At 40.3% G+C, this 24,510-nt stretch overlaps 1 protein-coding gene across 3 annotated transcripts in view; it reads left to right on the top strand.

Moving 5' to 3' along the window:
- The window catches only part of PSD3 (pleckstrin and Sec7 domain containing 3), a gene marked incomplete at both ends in the record, with an annotated part of 521,001 nt that overhangs the window by 259,833 nt on the left and 236,658 nt on the right, over positions 1–24,510 (top strand). For 2 of the 3 annotated variants that reach the window (XM_080710180.1, XM_080710181.1), the window contains 4 exons: positions 18,085–18,279; positions 18,388–18,468; positions 20,467–20,579; positions 24,128–24,186. In XM_080710180.1, the coding sequence (XP_080566306.1) occupies positions 18,085–18,279; positions 18,388–18,468; positions 20,467–20,579; positions 24,128–24,186 (448 nt within the window). Of the gene's footprint in view, positions 1–11,658; positions 11,691–18,084; positions 18,280–18,387; positions 18,469–20,466; positions 20,580–24,127; positions 24,187–24,510 lie in introns of those variants that run through there. The other variant, XM_080710182.1, reaches the window with a different exon arrangement.

Raw genomic sequence — 24,510 nt, forward strand, 5'->3', positions numbered from 1 at the left:
GCCTCCTGAATACCTGGATTACAGGAGTGAGTCCCTGCACCTGGCTTGAGAATTCCTTTTTAAAAGGCATGTAAGTGACCGGATCTCCTTCTGTGTGCTCTTCTCTCCAGTCACTTGGCCAGGGCCATTTGTTAAATTTGGGTCACCTATGACCTTCCAAGGCCCCTCCTGAACCAAAAGTTTCAGTGATATTAAAAAAAATCTTATTGTAGAAACCTAATAGCTTAGCAAGAGTTTGACTATACGTTTCACAAAGGATGTGTTCCATGTAGGAAGGATAGTGTGGAAGTAAATGGATAGTATATAAAACTTTAGAAATAGAAACATGAAAACATTTTATCAAGGCTAACAAAACCCCTTCTTTCTGAAGGACTGTTTAGTCTGATGTTTTTTCTAGAAGCACTAGATGTTCTTCATGATTCAGATGAGGTTTTTTATTTTTTTATTTTTTGTGGTTCTGAGGATGGAACCTAGGGGCTTTCTACCTCTGGGCTCTACTCCCAGACCTATTTTATACTTTTTAGGAAACAGGGTCTCACTAAGTTGCTGAGAGCCTCACTCAGTAGCTGAGGCTGGCTTCGAACCTGTGCGATCCTCCTGTCTCAGCCTCCCAAGCGCGGGGATTACAAGTGTGCGCCACCACGCCCGGCTCAGATGAGGGGTTTAGAAGATCAAGAAAACTCTGGTCACTTGCCACTAAGATTTTCTTATAGTACAGGGATTATTTTCTCTCTAGGAGACTTTTTGTTTTGATCATCTATTCCTTTAAGGTTCAGAGTGACAGACTCTGAACTTTCAATTATAATTGAAAATAAGTATTTATGGCCATGGGTTAAAAAATTAATTTGTCATTTTGTGTGTGTGTGTGTGTGTGTGTGTGTGAGAGAGAGAGAGAGAGAGAGAGAGAGAGAGAGAGAGAGAGAGAGAAAAGACCCTCTGATACCAAAACCTCGGAATTAAAATAACATGGTTACTTAATATTATCTGCAGCAGTGTTTGAGTTAACTGGTGAAATACTCTCCATTTCCACAGAAACTGTTAAAAGAGTGAGAAAAGCTAATAATTTTGTTAGCAAAAGCCCAAGAGTTTCTGTTAGATTTTTATTAGGTGTTGATTATAAATATCTTTAATTCATACCAACTCCATTAACTCTAATTTTTCTCATAAGGGATAAGTGATTTATAATCTTCATCTCAGTTTAGTGTTTTGGAACTCTGTGTGATTGTTTTTTTAAATGAAAGTAAAATTTTAATAGCTCACGTATTTTGGTGCACTAAGAACACAGTAGCAATGCTTTTAAAATACGATTCCCATTTAGCCATACTTCAAAGTAGCAATTTAACAGGCACTGATTAGAGACCGTTTCTTTGATGTTTCATGGCGATGTTTGAAGAGTTGGCCAAAAGCTTCTAGAATTAAACATAAAAACCAGAACTTTGAAATAACTTGTATTGCCTTAGTAGAAGGACAGAAAATAGAGAACTTTGTGCCATCATTATTTTACTCTCATGACTTGTAAGTGAGCAAAGGCAAAAACCATGCAATCTTCTTAAAACATTAAACGTTGCCGGGCATGGTTGTAATCCCTGCGCTTGGGAGGCGGAGACAGAAGGATTGCGCAGGTTCGAAGCCAGCCTCACTGGCTTAAGAGACCCTGTTTCCAAGTAAAAATATAAAAAGTAAGCCGGGCGTGGTGGCGCACGCTTGTAATTCCGGCCCTTGGGAGGCTGAGACAGGAGGATCACGCCAGTTTGAAGCCAGCCTCTCTGGCTTAAGAGACCCTGTTTCAAAAAAAAAAAAAAAAATAGGTGTCTGGGAGTGTAGCCCGGAGTTAGAAGGGTTTCCAGGAACCCCAGTACCAAAAAAAAAAAAAAAAAAAAAAAAAATTTAAATGTTACAAGACAGTGCGTGCATGTCTGTAATTTCTCTACTTGGGAGGTGGAGACAGGAAGATCCCACATTTAGGGACAGCCTCCACAAGCAACAAGACTCTCAGCAATCTAGGGAGAACTTGTTTTAAAAAAACATAAAACAAAAAGGCTGAGAATGTACCTTGGAGGTAGAATGCTCCCTGACTCAATCCTCAGTACCACCAAAAAACCCAAACAAACAAACAAAAAAAGAATAGGAAGACCCTTCTTAAAATCAAAGATCAAAGATGCTATAAATCTTAGGTTTACAGAACTCTAATGTGAAAAGAATTTGCCACCAATTAAAAGTGACACAATGCTTTTTTTTAAGACTTAGAATTTTTAATACTAATTCTCAGGGATTTTTACATAAAAGTAAAAAGCATTTCACAGCTTTTCTGCATACTTCTGCATAATACTTTTGTCCCCATACCAACTTATTGCACAGCCTTTTTTTAAAGACACTGGAAATGTCAATCAAAATAAGATTAAACAATACAACTTTCCTTCCTGGTGGCTACTTGATGGATGGGGTTTATTTTCTTTCCTACATAAAAAAAAAAAAAAATCCTAATTTTAAAGACTTTGAAATGTGAAAAAAGAAATATGTGGAGAATTAATACAATATGCATTTGTATTTATGTAGTTTTGCTGAAAGCAATAATCAATTTTTGGTCCTCTCTCTGCAGTGTTTGGTGGGAAATAGCCCAGTGGGGATGGGGGCTTCTTTGTTTCTGTTCTATTCTCTTTGTAGAAAGGCTCAGCCTGGTTCTGGATCGTTTTTTGCGTCTTCAGCTGGCTTGCACAGCCTCAGATTCTTTACTAGTTTTTTTTCTTTACTAGTTTTTGAATCTAGTTTACTAGATTTTTCTTTACAAGTTTTTGGAGCCTTTGGAAGTACACCTCTTTCCCCTGATTACACTGTGTTCTTTTTAGATTTCTTGAAAACTACTTGCCTAAAACTTTGATACTGAGCTTCCTTACCCCTTGGGAAGGCTGGGTTTGTCCGCAGGCGTTTGCCTCCTTGGCTCTCTCTTGATGGGGCGCAGTGGATGGAAGGGTTGGCTCTGCAACGTGGAGCCCTGTTCTAGGGTTCAGTGGTCCTCATGGGACGCTGAGCTGTGGCTGGAAGTGCTACACTGTTTTCTTAATGCCATACAGCCTAAAGGCAGGTGACTGTCCCCACATCATTTCTCTGGACTGATGCTAGAGTTTCAGACATATGTAGACTCGTGCATGCCCTGAATTTTGCTTGTTCAGTGGTGAGCCCTAGTAGAGGCTCCTTTTCCAAAAACACTTAGCAAGGAGATGCCATTTTATAGTTCATCTGATCAGAGGGAGCTATCTTTTTTTTTTTTTTTTTTTGTGGTACTGGGGGTGGAACCTAGAGGCTTTCTACCTCCGGGCTATACTTTCAGATCTTTTTTATATTGTATTTGGAAACAGGGTCTCACTAAGTTTCTGAGAGCCTCACTAAGTAGCTGAGGCTGGCTTGGAACCCGTGTGATCCTCCTGTCTCAGCCTCCCAAGCGCGGGGATTACAAGCGTGCGCCACCACGCTGGGCTATTTATGGAGCTATCTTTTAGTTTACCTGAAGAATGGGCAAAGAGAGCTGGGCGTGGTGGCGCATGCTTTAATCCCAGCATTCCGGAGGCTGAGAAAGAAGGATCATAGTTCGAGGACAGCCTAAGCTGCTTAGTGAGGCCCTTTGCAACTCAGCAAGACCCTGTTTCCAAATAAAGAATAAAAAATATACTAGGAGCGTAGTTGGAGGTAGAATGCCCCTAGGTTCCATCCCTAGTATGACAAAAAAAGGGCAAAGAAGTTCTGATTATTATTAAAATGAGATAAAATGTGAACAATTTGTCCTATGGTAGAAAGCCAGAATAGGAAATGCTTTTTCTTTCTGGTTTTAAAGACCCTCTTGACTCTCCGGGGGAAGGGTCATTGCTAAATGCTGGATCTCTTTAATCCTCTGCTTGTATCCAATAACTGAATCTGTTCCAGCTCAGACCACTATATTCTACCTCCAAGATTGCATGATTTCAATTTAATAAAACAGAGGTAGCTGGCAATTAACAAATGTAATTTATGTGCAGAAGTCTCTTGCCCTTCCCTTTACAGGTGGCTTGATTTTTTTTTTTTTTTTTTGAGGTGATAATGTGAAATCAAAGAGCAAATCCTCCTTACACTTTAAATTATCTCAAGATGACTTAAAACGCTGAATCGAATGTAAATGCGATGTAATTAGTTGTGAAAAAATACTGATTGGGAAATAAGGGTAAGATAAAAAGGTCCATGTGTATATAAAGAATAGATGCAGCCGGTCGTCGTGGCGCACGCTTGTAATCCCAGCAGTCTGGGAGGCTGAGACTGGAGGATCATGGTTCGTGGACAGCCTCAGCGACTTAGGCCCTCCGCAACTTAGTGAGACCCTGTCTCAAAAAAAAAAAAAAAATAAGATGCATTTATTTCCCCAGAATATTTTCAATCCAAGGATGGGTGAATGACAATTCGTAAGTTGAGGAGAGTATTCAACAAATATCTGTGGAAGGGTTAAAGGGGTGGGGGGGCCTGTTCACAGGTTTATTGTCCTTTTCTTCGAACAAGGGCAGGACTGCCTCCCCGGCACTTGGAAGTGTCTGACACAGAGTAGGTGCTTTACTAATTAATTAAAGAGAATTCGTGCAGTTTGGGCTGTCTACATTTATTCCACTAAACAAGGTGAATTCGTGCAGTTTGGGCTGTGTACGCTCATTACACTACCATCCTAACAGGTTTGGTTCCTATCTGCAGAGGTTCTGCCTGCAGGATAATCAATAGTAAATAACAGAGAAAGGCCGGGCAGCGCTTGGCTCAGAGCCCAAAATCGGCAACTGCAGACGTGTGCCCCACACCCGGCTTTACCACTTCCTAAGCTCAGGGTCCTTGCTGAAGTGGCTTAGTCTCATTCCCATGCCTCAGTTTCCCCCCGTGTAGAATGGGAGCGATGCCATCTATGAAAGAATTAAGATACATTTGATAAGAATCACTTAGCATAGCGTATGAAAAGCACAGCGGATATTCTAGAGATGGTTTTAAAATCAAGTTGACCATGCTACGTTCACACTTAGACACATATTTGAACGCAGCGACTCCATTAATTAACCTCAGCCTTCTTCCTTTCCTACCCTTTCTTAATAGCTTTGTTGGGGTTGCATGGTCAGCCTGGACACTCACTGTTGGGAGGGGAAGCGGGGTGGGAAGGGCACCAAGCACTGTGTGAATGAATGTATGCCATTTTCAATATGATCCACATAAACATAAAATATAAAAAAATTTAATTCATATTAAAAAATAAAGACAAAGACATTTGTGAATATTCTCGCAAACTTGTAAGGGCAATAGGAGAAGGGAAAAGCTGTCATTTTCCCAACCCCAGATGAGAGTGGCCTTTTGGACCTACCTCTAGACGAGCTGAGATCTAAAGAGGTGAAAGCAGGAAAAGACAGAGGATATTATTTACTGAGGGGATGATCTTGCCTCGCACCCTCTTGCCGGGGGAGCAGTTCTTTAGAATTGCATACAGGGGCTGGGGGTATAGCTCAGTGGTAGAGCACGTGCCTAGCCTGTGAAAGTTCCTGGGCTCAATCCCTGGTACAACAAAAAATAAGTTACGCACAAAATTTATTAAGCGAATCCGAGAAAGCTTCTGTATAGCAAACACGGTAGCTTTCAGAGTATTTGCAGTAAGTAGCACTCAGGACCAACTCAGTATAGAGCAGATATGTTGCCAGGCTGTTTGGGTAGAAAACTGGATTGCGCAGAGTACAGAAGTTGCTTGCAAGGTGCGACCCCGTGGCTAGGTAGTTGGTATGTCATCCAGAGAGGGACCCTGCAGACCAGACACGTAATTCTGAGCACACCAAAAAGAATACAGCAAAAGTGGAGTTCCAGAACAGCGAGAAAGGCATTGCAGAAGTTTAAAGAGAGGGCAGAAAGTACTCATCGTGATGGCTAAAACTGGATGATAAGTAATCACAGGAAGCGTGTGTAAGCTCCCTGTACTCCAGAGGATGGGAGAGTCCACAAGAAAAGGAGAGAGATCAGCTGGAGACAAGCACTTAAGTTGCATTCTCTGGCTAGCTTAGACTGTTTACCTCATCTGGAAAGTGGGATATTTAATCAAAGTAACTTCTCACAAGAATACTTTTGAGTGGTTGCAATGTTTAGTTTAGGGATAGGATACTGGTATTTAGCAAGTTCATTTTAGTCATTTATTCCTAATGATTGTAATTCTCAAGAAAATTACATATTAAAATTGTAGCCCTTAGCTGGGTACAGTGGTGTTTACTTGTAGTCCCAGTACTTGGGAGGCCAAGACAGGAGGATCATAGGTTTATGGCCAGCCTCAGCAACTTGGCAGGCCCTCTGCAACCTATTAGTGAGACCCTGTCTCAAAATAAAAAATATGCCGGACGTGGTGGCGCACGCTTGTAATCCCAGTCCTTGGGAGACTGAGACGGGAGGATTGTGGTTCGCAAGCAGTTCAGATACTACTTAGGCCTTTTGCAACTCAGGGAGACCCTGTTTCAAAATAAAGAAAAAAGGGCTGGGGTCTAGCTTGGAAGTAGAATGCCCCTGGGGTCCATCCCCAGTAACACACACACACACACACACACACACACACACACACACACACACACACACACAACTGGGTGGGGGGTGGCTCAGACATAGAGTGCAATTAAAGTCCTTATTCCTATAAAGGGTGCCTATTTTGTGGATTAACCATTGCCAATTTTGTGCAGAAATTCCGGCATGCCTTCACTGGTCAGTGTTGGTCTCTGCCCAGCCTCTTCATACTATCTTATGATGCTCAGTCTCTAATGCCTACGAATTATACTGAGACCTCTTCAGGCTGGTGCAGATCTAGACAGACTATCCAGTCATATCTCGGAGCTTTCTAGGAAAACGCTCAAGCCACAAACAATTCATTCTTCCTTCTTACCCAATGGAATTGGGCTCACTGGTCCCACTTTGCACAAAGGAATCTCTGGACGACCCATGATGAACATGTATGTGTTTTTAAAGCAGCATTTCCCCTCTTTAGTTGTCAAACTGGACAGCTCATAATAGTTCATTTGCAAATTATTTATCTCTCATTGTTGCGGCATGCTTTTATTAAAGTTGACCCGATAATATTTCAGATATTACATTCTTAGCCAGGCCTGGTGGCGCAAGCTTGTAATCCCCATGCTTGGGAGGCTGAGACAGGAGGATCCCGCGGGTTCAAAGTCAGCCTCGGCTGGTTTAAGAGACCCTGTTTTCAAATAAAATAAAAAATAGGTCTGGGAGTGTAGCCCGGATGTAGCAGGCCTCTGGCTTCCATCCCCAGTACCACACACAAAAAAACAACAACAACCAAAAAACCAGATAATACATTCTCGTTTGAAAGCTGGCCTGGAAGAGTATAACTAGTCTGGGGGGTGGGGTGGGGGATGGGAATCGTGCATGGCTGGATCACGCCCTCAGAGAATTATCAGCTTCTATGCTGAAGAGTCTATTTATTGGAAACTCAGTTGCCTTATAAGCAAATTCCGCCTGTTTGGCTTGCTTCCTGGGTTTATTCAGCCTCAAAACCGTTGCCTGGCACGTTGGCTCCCTCTTCTGGCAAGATGAATGCAGGACGGGTAAAGGAGAGATTGGAAAGATAGGGAGTGGTGGGAGACGGAGGCAGAATCTCCAGGTAACATTTATAAAATTCTTCAGTGGTAAAGACCAAATTTTGACTTCTGTGCTGAACAGAGAAATAGCTACTAGGAGCATCAGATATTAATCCCTACTGAATGCCAGCTAGCATTTATATCACGCTCCGTATTTAATAAGATGCAGTCAGGTGTATTATCCCTTGTATGCTCAAAATAATCAAGTGATACTGTCGATGATCGTGGTGGTGGTAATAAGACTGGTAAAAATGGTCCTGACTGCTGGTGTTTGTTATCCTCTGTGCCAAACGCTGTGCTAATAAACATTTTTCGAGGATCTTCTCAATCTTCACAACACCTCAGAGAAGCTGGTACTCTTCTTTCCATTGTATAGTTGAAAAAAAAAGTCTCAGAGAATGATGGGTTTACCCAAGGTAAATGGGGCCCAGGGGGGGGCCAGTGTTTGTCCTTTGACCATCTAACTGGTGTGGGCAGATGCTGGCTTTTAGCATCTTCTGAATGAAGAGTATAAGCTGAGCGTTCACATGTTGAATTTTCTTAGCAAATGAAGAAGGGCCCCCTCCTGCTTTCCCTGTAGTGGAATTGTGTTTCAGTGCATTCAACATGGGTGGGTTTTTTTTTTTTTTGGTGGCTACTGTGCAGTTAGGGAATTCCCACCAGAGTGGGAGGTGCCAGGGCTGTTGGACGGGTGTCCATCCTGGGTGACCTGTGCTCGCCTTGCACTTAGGGCACCTTTGAATCAGTCTTGGCATCATTTCTCCTGTTTCTTGCCAGTAGACGCTCACAGTTACACATCCCGTCTTCTTCCTCTTGTGTTCTCCATTCTGGTTGGTGGAGTCACGTTCCAAGGAGGTGCTAATTCAGAATTAGCCAACCCTCTCAGATCACTCGTTTTCTTTCATTTTTACCTTTGAAATCTCTCTCAGTAGGCTTTTCCTCTTATTTGTACAAACTCTCAGGTTCTCATCTCTTGACCACACTATTTTAGTACCCATCCTAGCTGGATTCCCTACCTTCAACTTTTATCTCTGCAGTTTTTTCTCTCGCCACAATATAAGCAAAAACACCTTGCCACAACCCAGCCTGATCAATACCTTTCCTCCTCTTGAGACCTAAAGTGTTTTCCCCTGGGTCATAGAGGCGACTCAGAATCCTGACATCATGCCAGAGTCATCTTGGACCTCAGAAAGAAAACCACCAAGGTCCCCTGCAGAAAAAAGTCCCTGGAGTGAGGAACTGGGACAAGACTTTTCTGAAAATGTCACATATCCACAGACCTACTTTGAAAATCCAATGGACGTCTTAAAGCTTGCATGTCTAAGAGGGACTGCACATCCCCAAACCTGGGCAAACTTTGGTCTTTTCCATCTTGGTAGGTGGCAGTTCCTCAGGTCATGTTGCTCAGGCCTGACATGTTGGCTTTTTCTTTCAAACCTCACAACAGGATCAGCGAGCTCTACCCAGAACCACACCCGCTGCTTGGGTCTGGCCACCTCTGCTCCGGAGCGTCACAAGACCTCCCGATGCCTCTCCCTGCCTGCTCACCTACTCTCTATGATTTCAAAATAGCAAACGAGTCGCCCTTAAAATACAGATTAACCGCACGCCTGCATCCTACTACTTAGGAACCCAAGACAGGACAGTTACAGGTTTGAAGCCAGCCTCGGCAATATAGCGAGACTCTCTAGGCAACCTAGCAAGACTGTTTCAAAATTTAAAAAAATTAAATAGGACTGGGGGTATAGCTCAGAGGTAGAGGGCCCCTTACAATCCCTAGTAACACACACACACACACACACACACACACACACACACACACACAGTGGAAAGTAAATAGGAACTAAGACATGCATCTACTATCTGCATTTGTCAGTTTACCCATAACTTTCCAGGATTAGTCATACCGAAGTAGAAAGTTAGTTTGGCCTGTCATTATTGGTAACAGGCTTAGAAGATGATAAAGGAAGTGGGCAGAGCGCAGTGCTCCGCTTTTGATTCCTTTAGTAGGTGGCTGTTGAGTGACTCTATTCTTGTGGTACAAATGCAAAGTGGAATGGAAAACAATGGCAGGTGAGAGATGGGAGTTTTAAAGGACAACGCTGTAGTAGAGGGTTAGCAAGCGCTGTGGTGTGGGCGTGGTCGGGCATGGGCGTGGCCAGAGTGACCTGTGGGCGTGGCGGGGACCTGGGCGTGGCTGCCCTGAAGCTGCGGGTGTGGTTGGATGTGGTTCTGAAAGCTGCTGACCTGGACTCTGTAGGGTCAGTGAACTTTTGCAGGGTTTGGTGTGGTGGCTGATGAGAGCGAAGTACGTGTGGAAGAGGATATGTGCCAGTTTGTAACTGCGGCCCAAGCCTGGGGGAGATGGAAGAGGAGATCTCAAATAGAAACGAGGGTCTGCTTATGTAGAACTTCATATGACATGTCACAGAACACGGATTTTTTTTTTTAAATCTTGACAGAAATCAGGTAAAGTAAGTATATTATCATGTTTGGAGTGGCAGTAGGAGGCAGTAGAAAGATTAAAATACAGAAAAGAGACAAGTTTGCTTTTGTGCTGAGAACACATTAGCGAAAGATTGGTTTTAGTAAAGTCTTGATAAACTGTAGAGAAATAGAAGTAAGCCAGTGTGGTGGCGCACCCTTGTAATCTCAGCATTAGGAAGCTGAGACAGGAGGATCGCGGTTCATGGACAGCCTTGGCTACTTTGTGAGGCCTTTTGCAACTCACTGAGACCCTGTTTCAAAATAAAGAATAAAAAATAGGGCTAGGGGTATAGCTTGGAGGTAGAATGCCCCTGGGTTCCAGCCCCAGTATTGCCAAAAAAAAAAAAAAAGTACAAAATAAATTGCAGAAACAAGTCAAAACAAATCCAGAAAGAGTCAGATTTTAGAACAAGCTACCAACAACTGACAGGGAACGCCATTATTAAAATTCTTTTATTTTACAACAAACATTTCAGGAGATAGTTGCCAGAAAACAAACAGGATACCCAGTTAAACCTGAATGATAGATACAGTGATAATTCTTAATCTAAAACGGTCTCATGCAGAATTTGTTAGATTAAGCACAACTTTTTTGTTTACCTGAAATCCTGTTAACTGTGGTGTTATATTATTTTTCTTGGAAAATCTGATAATCTGCTAGGATAAAAAGGTGAGTGGGCCTGATGATCAGACTCGAAGATCTGATCTTTCATTTGATGACAGTGTTTTGATTTTTTTTTTTTTTTTTTTAGGTAGTACTGGGGATTGAACCCAGGGACATTTTGTCCCTGAGCTATACTCCCAGATCTCTTTATTTTTATATTTTTAATTTTGAAACAAGGTGTTCCTAGGCTGCTGAGACTCTGAGTTGCTGAGACTGGTCTCAAATCTACAATTCTCCTGTTTCAGCTTCCCAAGTCCTGAGATTGGTGAACCACCTCCTCTGGCTTGAAGGTGTGTTTTGATGAGAGAGCCTTACCACATTCACTTGGGATGTGAAGCTCAGGCCCAAGTGGACCATTTCCTAGAACACAGGGAGACCCTTGGGGAAATTTTCTACATTTAAGTGACTGGTAGAGATTTCAGTGTATGAGCTTGTAAAGCTATTTGGTTAAAAAGAAAATTAGGGGAAATAATGTTGAATTGCAGAAAAGAAGGGCTCATCTAAACTACTGGAATCATCTAAAACTCAACAGACAGGGGGACAATGTCTTGTGTGTTCTAAGGAACAGAAAGGGGTGCTATTTCTCTGAGAGGGATCATCCAGTCTGCTTTATCAAGTGTGAACAGGGCCGGGCTGCATTGTTTTTTATTCCCTTGATATACAGTGGCCCTTGTGTTCTGGCTCCTGTTTTTATTGGGGCTGTAAAAACATTACAAACACCCCAACAGTAAGCACTTTGCTGCGAATATGAGGTCATAGTATTATGACCTCACAGGGAGCCTGATCCTTGGAAGGCTGGGTAGACCAGCAGACCCTGGAGTCCTGGGTGAAGACTCCTGGAAAGGGGCTGCAGGAAGAATATGGCTCGGCCACCACGCCCCGGGAATTGTGATGGGTTCTTCCTGGTGTCTGTATTGTTGCTGGTGAGTTCCTACCGCTTCCACACTGCCAGGCTTTCTGACTTACAAGGACAGTCTTCTGTTTTATTCCAGTAGTCTCAAACGTTGTGAAATAGAGAACAAAGTCATCTAGGAATACAATTATCTATTCTGTTTCTTTTTTTTCCCCTCCTGTTACTGAGGATTTGTTCATGAAGATCCAGAGAAATTTGCACATGGATTTCAAAATTACATCTTTCCCGTGCATGTGGGGGGGAAAAAAAAAAGAAGAGAGGGAATCTTATTTTTCACCTGGGCAAGATAGTAAAAGGAAGAAGCAAATAATGTCGAGTGAGGTATATGAGGGGTAGGCTTGGCTTTGAATAGTAGGTTTCTTTCAAATATGTGCTTATTTTGGTAAGCTGCTTATATCTGGATTAAATCGGTTTATTGTGGTATATGTGGTAGAATCACATAGTTTTTATGGGGTGATTAAATATATGCCACGAATTTGCTCCAAGAAATAAGCAATAAGTAGCTGTTTAATTGCAAAAAAAATCCTTTCTTTGACATTTGTACTTACTATGTGATAGCCATTATAATGTGGAATAGAATACTTGGAAACACACCTCCAGGAGTGTGTGTGTGTGTGTGTGTGTGTGTGTGTGTGTATACGTGTACATGTACGTGTATATGTATGTGTATACATATGTTTTTAAATTATAAAACTACATAATCGTGACTGGTACAGTTAAATTTTTTACATTCTTCCACTTATGTGGGGAAAAAACAAAATTATTAGGAAATTTTCTTTAAATAAAATTTCTCCTGGGAATGATTATAGATATGCTGTATATAAATAGTTTTTTTTTAAATGAAACTGGCTTGTCTTGTTAATTTTATAAAGGTGAGTGTAGGATGGAAAAATAAAAATGTATTTTCATGGAGATTTCATCATAATTAAGCAGTTTACTATAATTGATGTTTCCTATTTAAGTTTTTATTTGTTTGTTTGGTGGTGGTACTGGGGATTGAACTGAGAGGCATTCTATCTTCAAACTACATTCCCGGCCCTAGTTTTTATTCTTTATTTTGCAACAGGGTCTCGCTCAATTGCAGGGGGCCTCACCAAGTAGGCAAGGCTGACTGTGAATCTTCAATCCTCCTGTCTCAGCCTTTTAAGTACTAGGATTACAGGTGTGCACCACCACACCTGGCTGAAGGTGTTTTCTGATGGACAAATTAGGTGGCTTATTGTTTAAAGAACGTTACCATGCGTCCTGGGTTAGTTTGCCAGGGTTTTAGCTCATGTTCATTATTCCAACATTGGCTATGATTTAGTATTTGACTGATTTTTTTTTTTTTTTTTTTTTTTGGTGGTACTGGGATTCCTGGAAACCCTTCTACTTCCGGGTTACACTCCCAGACCTATTTTTTTTTTTAATTTTTTATTTGGAAACAGGGTCTCTTAAGCCAGCGAGGCTGACTTCGAACCAGCGCAATCCTCCTGTCTCCGCCTCCCAAGTGCAGGGATTACAAGCGTGTGCCACCACGCCCGGCTATTTGACTTAGATTTTTTAAAAAAATTATTATTACTAGTTTTAGTAATGGCTTCAACTGGGAATGTATGAGTCAACATGTACAGCGTACAGAATTTTCACATAGTTGAATCAATTTTTAAAACATTATTTTTCAAGTACTAGGTGTTGAACCCATGACATTCTACTTCTGAGCTACATCCCGAGCCTTTTTTATTTTGAAACATGCTCACTAAGTTGCTGAGGCTGGCCTTGAACCTGCAATCCTCCTATCTCGGCCTCCCAAGTACTTACAGGTGTGCACCACCCAGCTACAGAGTAGAATCCAGAAGGCAATCTGGGGTAGCCCCTCCCTCTTTCCCCAACTCATAGTGTTACCAGAGAAAGTGGCTTTTCCTCCAGTGCTGTTCCACAAATATTGAGGAGTCAGGATGGCAGGAAAACAGGTTTATTCAGAGTCAGTTTTGAGGAAGAGAGAGGAGACTTTACTGTCTAAAATTCTGTTTTGGAAAGAAAGGCCTGGGAAGGGGGCAAAGAGGAATAAAAACGGGACAAAAGACGGTGTCATATGCAAACTTACTAGCCAGAGATTCCCACAGACTTCAGTGGCCTCTGTCCCTAGCGAGAGGAAGTTTTTATTCTCAGTATGAGAAAGTTCAGAAGTTAAAACAATTTGGAGCCTTTCATCTCAAACTGGCTCTGTTCCAACAGTCCCCTTCACAGGCAGCTCCGGGGCTCTTTCGTGGAGAGGATTTGCCAGGGACAAGGCTCCTTCTAGGCAGTGAAGGTTGAGGTAGGGACGTCGTGGCCCTTGCTGTATTCCCAAGGACTTCACAACCACCACTCCACCCTGTTGGTGGATCAGTGGGAATGCGAGTTGTCAATTGAATGGAAAATGTCTCAAGGTAGTGAACAGCTCTGCTTATAAACCTGTTTGTTTTTGCTGCCATGCTCTTTTATCATTTATTACGTGGAATGAGTTGAAACTTGCCTCTTTGCTCACATGTTTAAAAATCCAACAGCGTTGAGTTACAACCCAAATTATCATCGTGTTTAACTTTATAAAGTATAAAATTCAGTGGCTTTTAGTAGATGCAAAGTTAATTAATGTCGCTATTATTTATTTTATGGATATTTCCCCCCTCTTTTCTGTACCCATTAGCAGTACTCTTTGTGAATGAATAATGCTTCTTTTTAACTTTAACAGTTATAATTACATATTTAATGATTTAATCATTCTTGGTCCCTCTTTAGAACCAGTAAAAGGTTACTCCACTTTTAATATAAGCCACATTTAAGAATTATGGGATAGACCCAGAATGTGTGAACTACAGCTCATGAGCCAAATTCAGACTAGCCTGGAATGGCTTCTATATTTTTGTTTGAAGGTTATACAAAACAGCAACAAAACAATCTGTGTGACAGGGACCTTAAATATCCTGCGAGCCTCAGATAGTCACTATTTGGTTTGTTATGGGAAAATTCTGACTTCCTAATTTAGAAGCTGCAGTATGTGTAAAGCCATTTAATATGTTTAATCATGAGCCTGTCTTTGTCACTGGCCTAAAATGAACATTTGGGAATTTCTGTATCCTCCTCACTGGTGTTAGTGACCCACTCCTGCGAGGTAACGCTCCACAGCCGGCCGAGAGCTGTGGTTTTACACCCGTCTATGACAAAAGATTTTCCAAATGTGGCCATCGGGCTTTCTTGGTTCAATAGGTTTGTGAGGTCAAAGTTACTGTCGATTAATTATTGCTACTTTATTTTCTGTTTGACTGCGTCGACCTTGTACAGGATGAAATCGGTAGCTGTGAGCTTAGCAGAAGCAAGTCAGGGACACCAGGGTTTCCAATGGCCCTGGGTTCCTCATTGCCTGGTGCTTGCTGGATAAGCAAAGGCCAGCCTGACCTGAAATGACCTGGTCAATGCCCGTGTGAATGACTTTTATGACGTCCGAAGTCATGTCTTTTTAATTTCACCTGTGATAAAAGGGGAATAAATTACTTTCGTTCCTGATGTTGCCTTCAGGAAAAGCTCTCCTATGTATCTGGAGTTGGAGCTAATAACTTTCACTGTTTTTAGGGGATGCCATTTTACTTTTCTTGATAGGATGATAACACTGGTTACCGGCAGCTATTTTCTTGAGAACATGTAGAGTAAGCATATTTAAGGAAAACCACTGATAAGATTGGTAGCCAGTTATTAAGCTTCAAATTAAAAAAAAAAATCTGTTTTTGGAAAACTTATATCTGCTACAGAAAGTTTGAGAGCTTCCCAATATTTGAAGGCTTTGGGAAGATAATGATGGTGCATTAATGAAAATAACTTTCTGATATTCTATAATGAAATGTGTCACCAAATATTTTACAAATGACCAACGCATAGTGCTAGAAAATCACAGATAAAAAGATCCATTTAAAATATAAGACAGATTTAAATGTAAGAGTACATTGACACATATTTAAGATCTATATTGCAGCTAACTTTTTTTTTTTTTTTTTTTTTGGTACTGGGGATGGAACCCAAGGACATTCTACCTCCAAGCTACACCCCTGGTCCTATTTTTTAGTCTTTTTATTTTTTGAAACAGGGTCTCACTGAGTTACGAAGGGGCTCGCTAAGTATCTGAGGGCGAACCAAGATCCTCCCATCTTTTTTTTTTTTTCATTACTGAGGATGGAACTCAGAGGTATTCTAACTCTGAGCTACACTCCCAGCCTATTTTTTTATTCTTTATTTTGAAGCAAGGTCTCACTGAGTTGCAAAGGGCCTCACTAAGTAGCCGAGACTGTGAACCACTATCCTCTTGTCTCAGCCTCCCAAATGCTGGGTTTACCAGTGTGCGCCACCACGCCCGGCTTTGCAGCTAACTTTTAAATGTAGCTCAGAGGTAGAATGCGACTAGGGTTCAATCCCTAGCATCCCCAAACCAAACAAAAACTACCCTTTGTCTTATTCTGGTGCTGTACCAAAAGAGAGTGTCCCTAAGTGTCCAAAAAGAATATGAGAATACTACTGCTTTTTCTAATTAAATACCTGTGTGAGGCTAGATTTTCTTTATATACTTAAAACGATATATTATAGATTGAATACTAAGGTGACTTTAGGAATCCAATTTTAAAGAAATTGCACATTGTAGTGTTACAATGAGATTTAAAGATAAAAAAAAATCAGTTGTCCTGTATTTTTTGGTACTAGGGATTGGGTCCAGGAGCATTCTATTCTAATCTACACCCCCAGCCCAATTTACTTTTTTTTTTTTTTTAATTTCCAAACAGGATCTCACTAAGTTACTGAGGGATTCATTAAGTGTCTGAGGCTGGCCTTGAACCTGCATTCTTCTATCTCAGCTTCTACAAGTACTGGGATCCGGGGCCTGCACCACCACACCCACTTAGCTGTCCTCTACTAAGTCATTCTTCAAATCTGTAGAAAATGTAAATCACTGTCATTTGTCTCATTAAATTTTTTTTTTTTTTTTTGCAGTACTGGAAATGGAATCCAGGGTTATTCCATTTCCAAGCTATAACCCCAGCCCTCTTTTTTTTTTTTTTTTTTTTTTTTTAAACTGGGTCTCACTAAGTTGCAGAGAGCCTCACTAAGTAGCTGAGGCTGGCTACGAACCTGGATCCTCCTGCCTTAGCCTCTCAAGTACTGGGATTGCAAGCATACACCTGATTTTTGTTTTGTTTTATTTTGATTTTGGAAAAATAGTTGTTTTAATAAAAATGTAATACTTGCCGGGCGTGGTGGCGCACACTTGTAATCCCCACGCTTTGGAGATGGAGACAGGAGGATCGCGTTGTTTCGAAGCTAGCTGCACTTGCGTAAGAGACCCTGTTTCCAAATAAAAATATAAAAATAGGTCTGGGAGTGTAACCCGGAGGTAGAAGGGCTTTCAGGAACCTCAGTACCACCAAAAAAATAAAATAAAATAAAATAAAATAAATTAAAAAATGTAATACTTGTGTTATATGAAATATATTATTTTTAAAAGAATTAATTAACTTTTCATGCTTTAATTACTATTGTGACATATATTAATAGATATAACCAACAAAAGCAGAGGCTTTTTGACTCTTCAATACTATTAAAAATGATTGTCTTTAGGGTGCCAGGGATTGAATCCAGGGCCGTGTGTGTGTGTGTGTGTGTGTGTGTGTGTGTGTGTGTGTGTTGGTAAAGTGCTCTACCGCAAAGCTACACCTCTAGCCCCAATATTAAAAAAAAGTAAAGGCCATCAGGGCATGGTAGAATGATGGAGCACAAGCTGAAACAAGAGAATTGCAGGTTCAAAGCGAGCCTCAGCATCCTAGAAATGAGATCTTATTTCAAAACAAAATTGAGATGGGGCCGGGTATAGCTTGGAAGTAGAATGCCTCCGGGTTCAATCCTAAGTACCGGCCGGGCATGGTGGCGCACGCTTGTAATCCCAGCATTCGGGAGGCTGAGACCTGAGGATCATGGTTCACGTACAGCCTCAGCTACTTAGTGAGGTCCTCTGCAACTCAGTGAGACCTGGTTTCAAACTAAAGAATAAAAAAATAGGGCAGGTGGTGTAGCTGGCAGGTAGAATGCCCCTGGTTTCCATCTCTAGACCTGCACACACACAAAAAACAAACAAACAAAAAAAAAACAATCCTAGGTACCAAAAAAGAGTAACGGCCCTGAGAACAAAAAGTTTGAGAACCATTGAACTAGGGTTTAGGCGATCACTTTTTTTTTTTTTAATCTTTTGAATCATAGTAGCTGAACACATGAGTATTCACGCAGAAAATGATCTTATTTAAAATGATTTCGGTTTAGCGGATTCTTCCAAGTCCTGGTAAATTCCATCCGACATATACAAGAAGAGGCTTTCTGATCATTGATGATTTTCTCTATGTCGATTTCCATAGCAATGCTGAGGTGAGAGGAAGCCGACTGGAGGCTCCTTCTGAGATGGGAAGCACCGAGATTGTGGAGAAGGACACAGTGGAGACTCTGAGCAACGGCACCAGCAGCAACTTGGAAGCAGCCAAAAGACTGGCCAAACGCCTGTACCATCTGGACAGGTTCAGGAGGTCGGATGTGGCCAAGCACCTGGGCAAGAAGTACGTTCTCCCCCAAGGCCAGCTGCTGCCTCGGCTTCTCCTGCATGTGCGCATGCGTGGGCCCTTCAACGCTACATCAGTAACCGAGTCTCCTCTGCTCTCTTCTAGCAATGAATTTAGCAAACTCGTTGCGGAAGAATATCTAAAGTTTTTTGATTTCACCGGAATGACGCTAGATCAGTCTCTCAGGTATGGTTACAAATCACTTCTCTTCTTCGTTACCTTAGATAATGAAATCTTGAGAGAAAAGGAATGTGCTCTAACTACACTCTGATTTTATTTATTTATTTTTTTGACTCCCTAGCTAAGGCTTGTAAATTTTGTGCTATGGGTACTGAACATAACAGAGTATGAAAATTATATTGTTTTTATGAAAGAACACATGAACGGATATTGTGTGTCTTGTTGGAAGCCCAGGTCCAGATGGCGTAGAAGGAATGGGGCAAAGCAAATCTGGTGAAGAAATGGGTCTTTTGGGAGTTTCTTTTTTTATATTTTATTGTGTGTGTGTGTGTGCGCGCGCGCGGTACTGGGGATGGAACCCAGGGGCATTCTACCTCCAAGCTACAACCCCAGCCCTATTTTTTATTCTTTATTTTGAAACAGGGTCTCACTAAGTTGCAGAGGCTCACTAAGTAGCTGAGGTTGGCTACGAACCTGCAATCCTCCTGTCTCAGCCTCCCAAGTAATGGGATTGCAATCGTGTGCCACTGCGCCTGGCTGGGAGTTTCTTTTCAGTTCTTTTATTGCAATAAAATACAGACCACAGCTAGGCCTGGTGGCACTTGAGAGGCTGAGACAGGAGGATCTCGGTTCAAGGCCAGCCTTAGCAACTTAGTGAGGCCCTCCAAAACTTAGTGAGACCCTGTTTCAAAATGAAAAATGAAATGGGGCTGGTGGATAGCTCAGAGGTAGAATTCCCCTGGGTTCAGTCCACACACACACACACACACACACACACACACACACACACACACACACCCACAAAATTTGCATTCTACCTCCGAGCTACACCTTGGTCCTGTTTTTTATTCTTTATTTTGAAACGGGTTCTCACTGAGTTGCAAAGGGCCTCACTAAGTAGCTGAGGCTGGCCGTGAACCGCGATCTTCCTGTCTCAGCCTCCCGAATGCTGGGATTATAGGGTGTACTACCACGCCCAGCTTCATTTCATGTTTTAGCTAGCATGCTGTAATGCTGTTGTAGATCTGTGTGTTCAGATATCTCTTTGAAACTCTCCTTTTAATTCTTTGGAATAGGGAGTTTGGTTTTTGAGTGATCAGTTAAAAAATGATAGAAGATAAAATTAAAGATTATTTTCTTAAGCATTGCTTATAATAACCAAATAATCTACTGAGATGATATTGTGAAATTAACTCTTGAGCAGAATAAAAGTGATTATCAACATAATCAGCAGAAGGTATCTGTAAAAGTTTTCCTATAGTTTTTCTACCCATATTTTGTTGACCTTTTCAATTGAAGTTGTCAAACACATCGATTCTTACTTTTTGATGCAGGGTCTGAGTTGCAAAGGCCCTCACTAAGTAGTAGCTGAGGCTGTCCTCGAACCTCCATCCTCCTGTCTCAGCCTCCCAAATGCTGGGATTACAAGCTTGCACCACCAGGCCCAGCTTCAAAGAAGTTTTGTACTTAAATTTATCCCTTAATATGAAGAATAATGATTTTATATCCCAATTTTCTCTTCATATAACAAATCGATAATAAAATGCAGGAATGATAGAAATAATTAACAGAAATCAGTGAGTGAGATAATGTGACTGTAAAGTTAGCCGGAGATTACAACCATGTATCATGAAGACATAATGTGCGTAGAGTCTTAAGACAGGCCTTATGATCAGGCAGTGTGTTATTTGTCTTTTAAATCTAACTAATCTACAGTTGGCTACTTGACAGTCAGTCATGGTGGGAAGTTGCTGACTCTGACTTTCTTCATTACCAGCCATCCTCTAGTTACCCTGTCGCTTTTTATGTTGACATTTTGCAGAGTTTAAATATGGATATAAATTTATATTGAATGCCCATCTAGTGAGTGATTTTTTTGAAGGAACTTTAATATGTTTATAATTATCGTCTTACGCATTTATATATATATTAACGTTTAATTGTCTACCATCAAGAATGTGGTACATTTTCCAAAGTTTGTTCTTCTTCTTTTTTTTTTTGTAGGTATTTCTTTAAAGCATTTTCTCTCGTGGGAGAAACTCAAGAACGAGAGAGAGTTTTAATACACTTCTCCAATAGATATTTTTACTGTAACCCAGATACTATTGCTTCACAAGGTAATCTTCTGATGAAAATCCTTGAAAAAAATGTTTTTGTAACAATGGTTATTTCCCTTATTACGAAAGTTACATTTGAATGTGGGAATGGAAGATCATCTAAGTATCTGTACCTAGAAATAACTATTGCTGACATTTCAATTTACTTCCTTCTAGTCTATTTATGTAATGCTAAATGTCAAATTGGAGTCATTACATTTTAAATCCTATTGTTTTTTCCTCTCATTTGATTTTCTTATGTTATTAAATATTCCCTAAAAGCATGCTGTATTTAATGGCAGCATGGTATTCTTTATTCTTACTTTTACTCTATTTTCCAGTTCTTTAATGGGATGACAGTATACTGTCTTCAAATTACTTAGCTTTGTCAATCTGATTTTGTGTGCAAAGCACATCGTATTGAATGAAATGTGAGTTTTCTTTTCGCCCAGGTTCTATACGTCTACATGTCTACATGAAAATGCATGTGTCCCTAGTTTTGTGCTTAGTTTGGAAACACAAATGTCCCTGAAAAGTTGTGCTGTATCTCTGATGCTTTTGTTTGGTATCATTTATAATGCTACCAACTTGACTTTCATTGATAATTTTAATGAACTGCAAGTTTATATATTGTATTTTTACAACATTATTTTAAACTAATTATTAAAGTGACCTAATAAGAGAGGATCTTTCCTCCACTTACTGCAATAAGCAACTTGCAGTTGGAAAATACCTCAAACTTAGGAATTCTCAAGTCACTAAACTAGGTATACAAGAAATAATAATTATCTCTTAATAGAGACTGGCAGCTATTGAGCAAGGTGCTTGCTCTCCCACCCAATATTCCAAGATATAGCTATAGTTAATTCACCATCTAGTTTTTTGTCATATTAGGGATTGAACCAAGAAACATTCTACTTTGGAGCTACACATTAGCCCTATTTTTTTAAAAATTCTTTATTTTTTTGAAATAGGATCTCACTGAGTTGCAGAGGGCCTCACTAAGTAGCTGAGGCTGTCCGCGAACAGCGATTCTCCTGTCTCAGTCTCCCAAATGCTGGGATTACGAGTGTGCGCCACCATGCCCGGCTCCTACTTTTTAATTTTTAATTTTGAAACAGTGTATTGCTAAATTGCCGAGGCTGTCCTTGAACTTGTGGCCCTTCTGTCTCAGCCTCTCGAGTCTTGGGAGTTCAGGTGTGGACCAGCATGCCTTGCTTCACCTCTAGTTATTAAGGTCACATTTCTGTCTATAAATTTTTTATATATTTGCACCAGTTTTTTAATGTTTCTATCACCTTTGGTGGTTTTTGTTAGAATCTTCTTCAAACCTAAATAGGGAATATGAATTTGTGCACTCAATTGGCTACTTAATAAGGATATTTGAGAGTTGACACTGAGTTTTACAATAATTGCAGAAATGTGTTTTAAATGTATGTAGACTTTGCAATAATAGAACTAGAATAAATACACTTTTAGGCACTTGTTAGTATCTGCTTAGAGACATTGATAACAGGAATAACCTATTATGCTAAAAAGTTTGCTTTAAATAAAAACAAATGTTCATGAGTTGTTATTGGACAGTCTTTTATTTATAGTTAGCATAAATTAATTTTTTAATGCATCTGAAACTGCTTGGGCTGGCCTTGAAGCTGTAATCCTCCTGTTTCAGCCTCCCAAGAACTGGGACTATAGGCATGTACGTTAATTTAACAAATAAATTAAGCTCAGCTTAAGTTTTAAATTTTCACAGAATCTTTTAGCATTTTTCATTGAGTTTGATTAATAGTACCTTAAACAAAACCATGCAACTTAAATATTGTGTTTATCACTCAGATAGAGTGCTAATATCCAGAATATACAAAGAGCTCAAGAGACTCTACACTAGGAAAGCAAATAACCCAATCAAGAAATGGGCAGATGAACTTAATAGACACAAAAGAAGAGACACAAATGGCCAGTAGATATATGAAAAGATATTCAACATCATCCTATCAGGAAGATGCAAATTATAAAATTATGCTGAGATTCTATATAACCCCAATCAGAGTGGCAAGCATAAAGAAATCAAATAACAACAAATGCTGGTGAGGATGTTGGGAAAGAGGAACTCTTTTACACTGTTGATGGGAGTGCAAACTAGTTCAGCCACTATGGAGATCAGTGTGGAGATTCCAAGAAAGGTGGGAATAGATCCACCATATGATTCAGCTAAACCAGTCCTGGGTATCTTTCCAAAGGGGCTATAGTCAGAGAACTACAGTAACATATGCATACCCATGTTCATAGCAGCACAGTTTATAATAGCCAAAATATGGAACCAACCCAGGTCTCCATAAAAAGATGAATGGATTGCAAAATAATGGGAAATACACACAATGGAATTCTACTCAGCTATAAAGAACAAAATCACGTCATTTGCAAGAAGATGGAAAGACCTGGAGATCATTATGTTAAGTGAGATCAGCCAAGCACAGAAAGAGAAGGGACGTATGTTTTCTCTAATATGCCCAAACTAGGGAGTATTAGGGATACCAGAGGGAGTCCAGACAATGGAGGGAAAACCTTACCAAAACTAGAATGGAAGGATGGGAGAGGAAGAAGGCTGAGGGTGGTTAATGAAGGAGCTACATCCGAATTTGGGTAAAAATATAAATATAGCATGGTTAACGTGGACACTCATTGTTTGGAGGGGGAAAGGGGAAGTGGGGGAGAGAGGGTATTAAGTCTGAATTTATTCCATTTTCAATATGTTCCACATAAAAATAAAAATTAAAAAAAATAAATATTGTCTTTAAAGAGTGGCAAGAAAGAGGCCTTTTCCTATCTATGTATTTTTAGCCAGAGACTTAGAGCTTGGTTTTCTTTAACTATGGCTTTCTTCTCAAATCATTTTTCCCCATAAATGAAAAGAGTAACTATTACATAATATACTTTCATTTTTATACTATGAATTGTAGAAAATTGAGAAAGTATAAGTAAAAACAATAGAAATTATAGTCTCACAACTCAAAGATAATCTCTTTTACTATTGTGGTGTATTCATGCTTACAATCATAGTGCATGTGATGTGTTTTTCATATAATAATGTACCATCAAACATCTTTTCATTTCAATGTATGTACTTGGGCAACTTTTTTAATGACCTTAACATAACAGAATTGTAGTTTTAGAGAGTCCTGTTTGCTCCATGTGGAAGATGTAAGATTCATTCCATTGGAAGAATATTTCTCTGTGTATCCTTATACTTTATTTCACTAATTATTTCCTTACTGTAAAGCCCTAGGAGGATATTGGTTGTGAAGCTTCTTAAGACTTCACATACGTAATGTCGCGTTGTCCTCTAGAGAGGTCAGAAACATTGATTGACTTTCTCAACTGTAGAGTCCAACTCTGCATTTGAGGTCCTTTTTATAATTTGCTCTTACTCCTGTTCTGTCCCCCCAAAGAAATATGGTGAGTTGTTTTTAGCATGGTATCGAGTATTCATAGGTTGTTAATGCATGCAGTTTTAATGATAGGAGTGGGGAGTCCAGCAGTAATAATGAATGCTTTGTTTCTTTCCGCAGATGGAGTCCATTGCCTGACCTGTGCGATCATGCTTCTTAACACTGACCTGCATGGCCACGTAAGTGGGCTGCTGAGCTTCTGACAGAAACCCAGACTTGGTGGGCCTAGCTTTGCTTTTGTGTCCAGACACATTCATGCTCCACCCCTTTTAATATTATTCTTTGTATGATGAAATGGCAGGTAGATAAATAGAAGTCTTTGAAAAAGGAAATACTCTTTTTTTTTAGTTGCTAGCACAGAGCATAATTTTTAAGTATATATTATCTAGGTGCCTAGAGTGTTTTGAGCAGTAATGTTGTATGCTTTGTGTTTTATTTCTCCACCAGATGGCAGAGGTTTTACTTGTTTTTCGTTTGTTTTTTCCTTTTTTATTTTTGGTTAG

Source organism: Muscardinus avellanarius, assembly GCF_963383645.1.
Source record: "Muscardinus avellanarius genome assembly, chromosome: 14".
NCBI lineage: Eukaryota > Metazoa > Chordata > Mammalia > Rodentia > Gliridae > Muscardinus > Muscardinus avellanarius.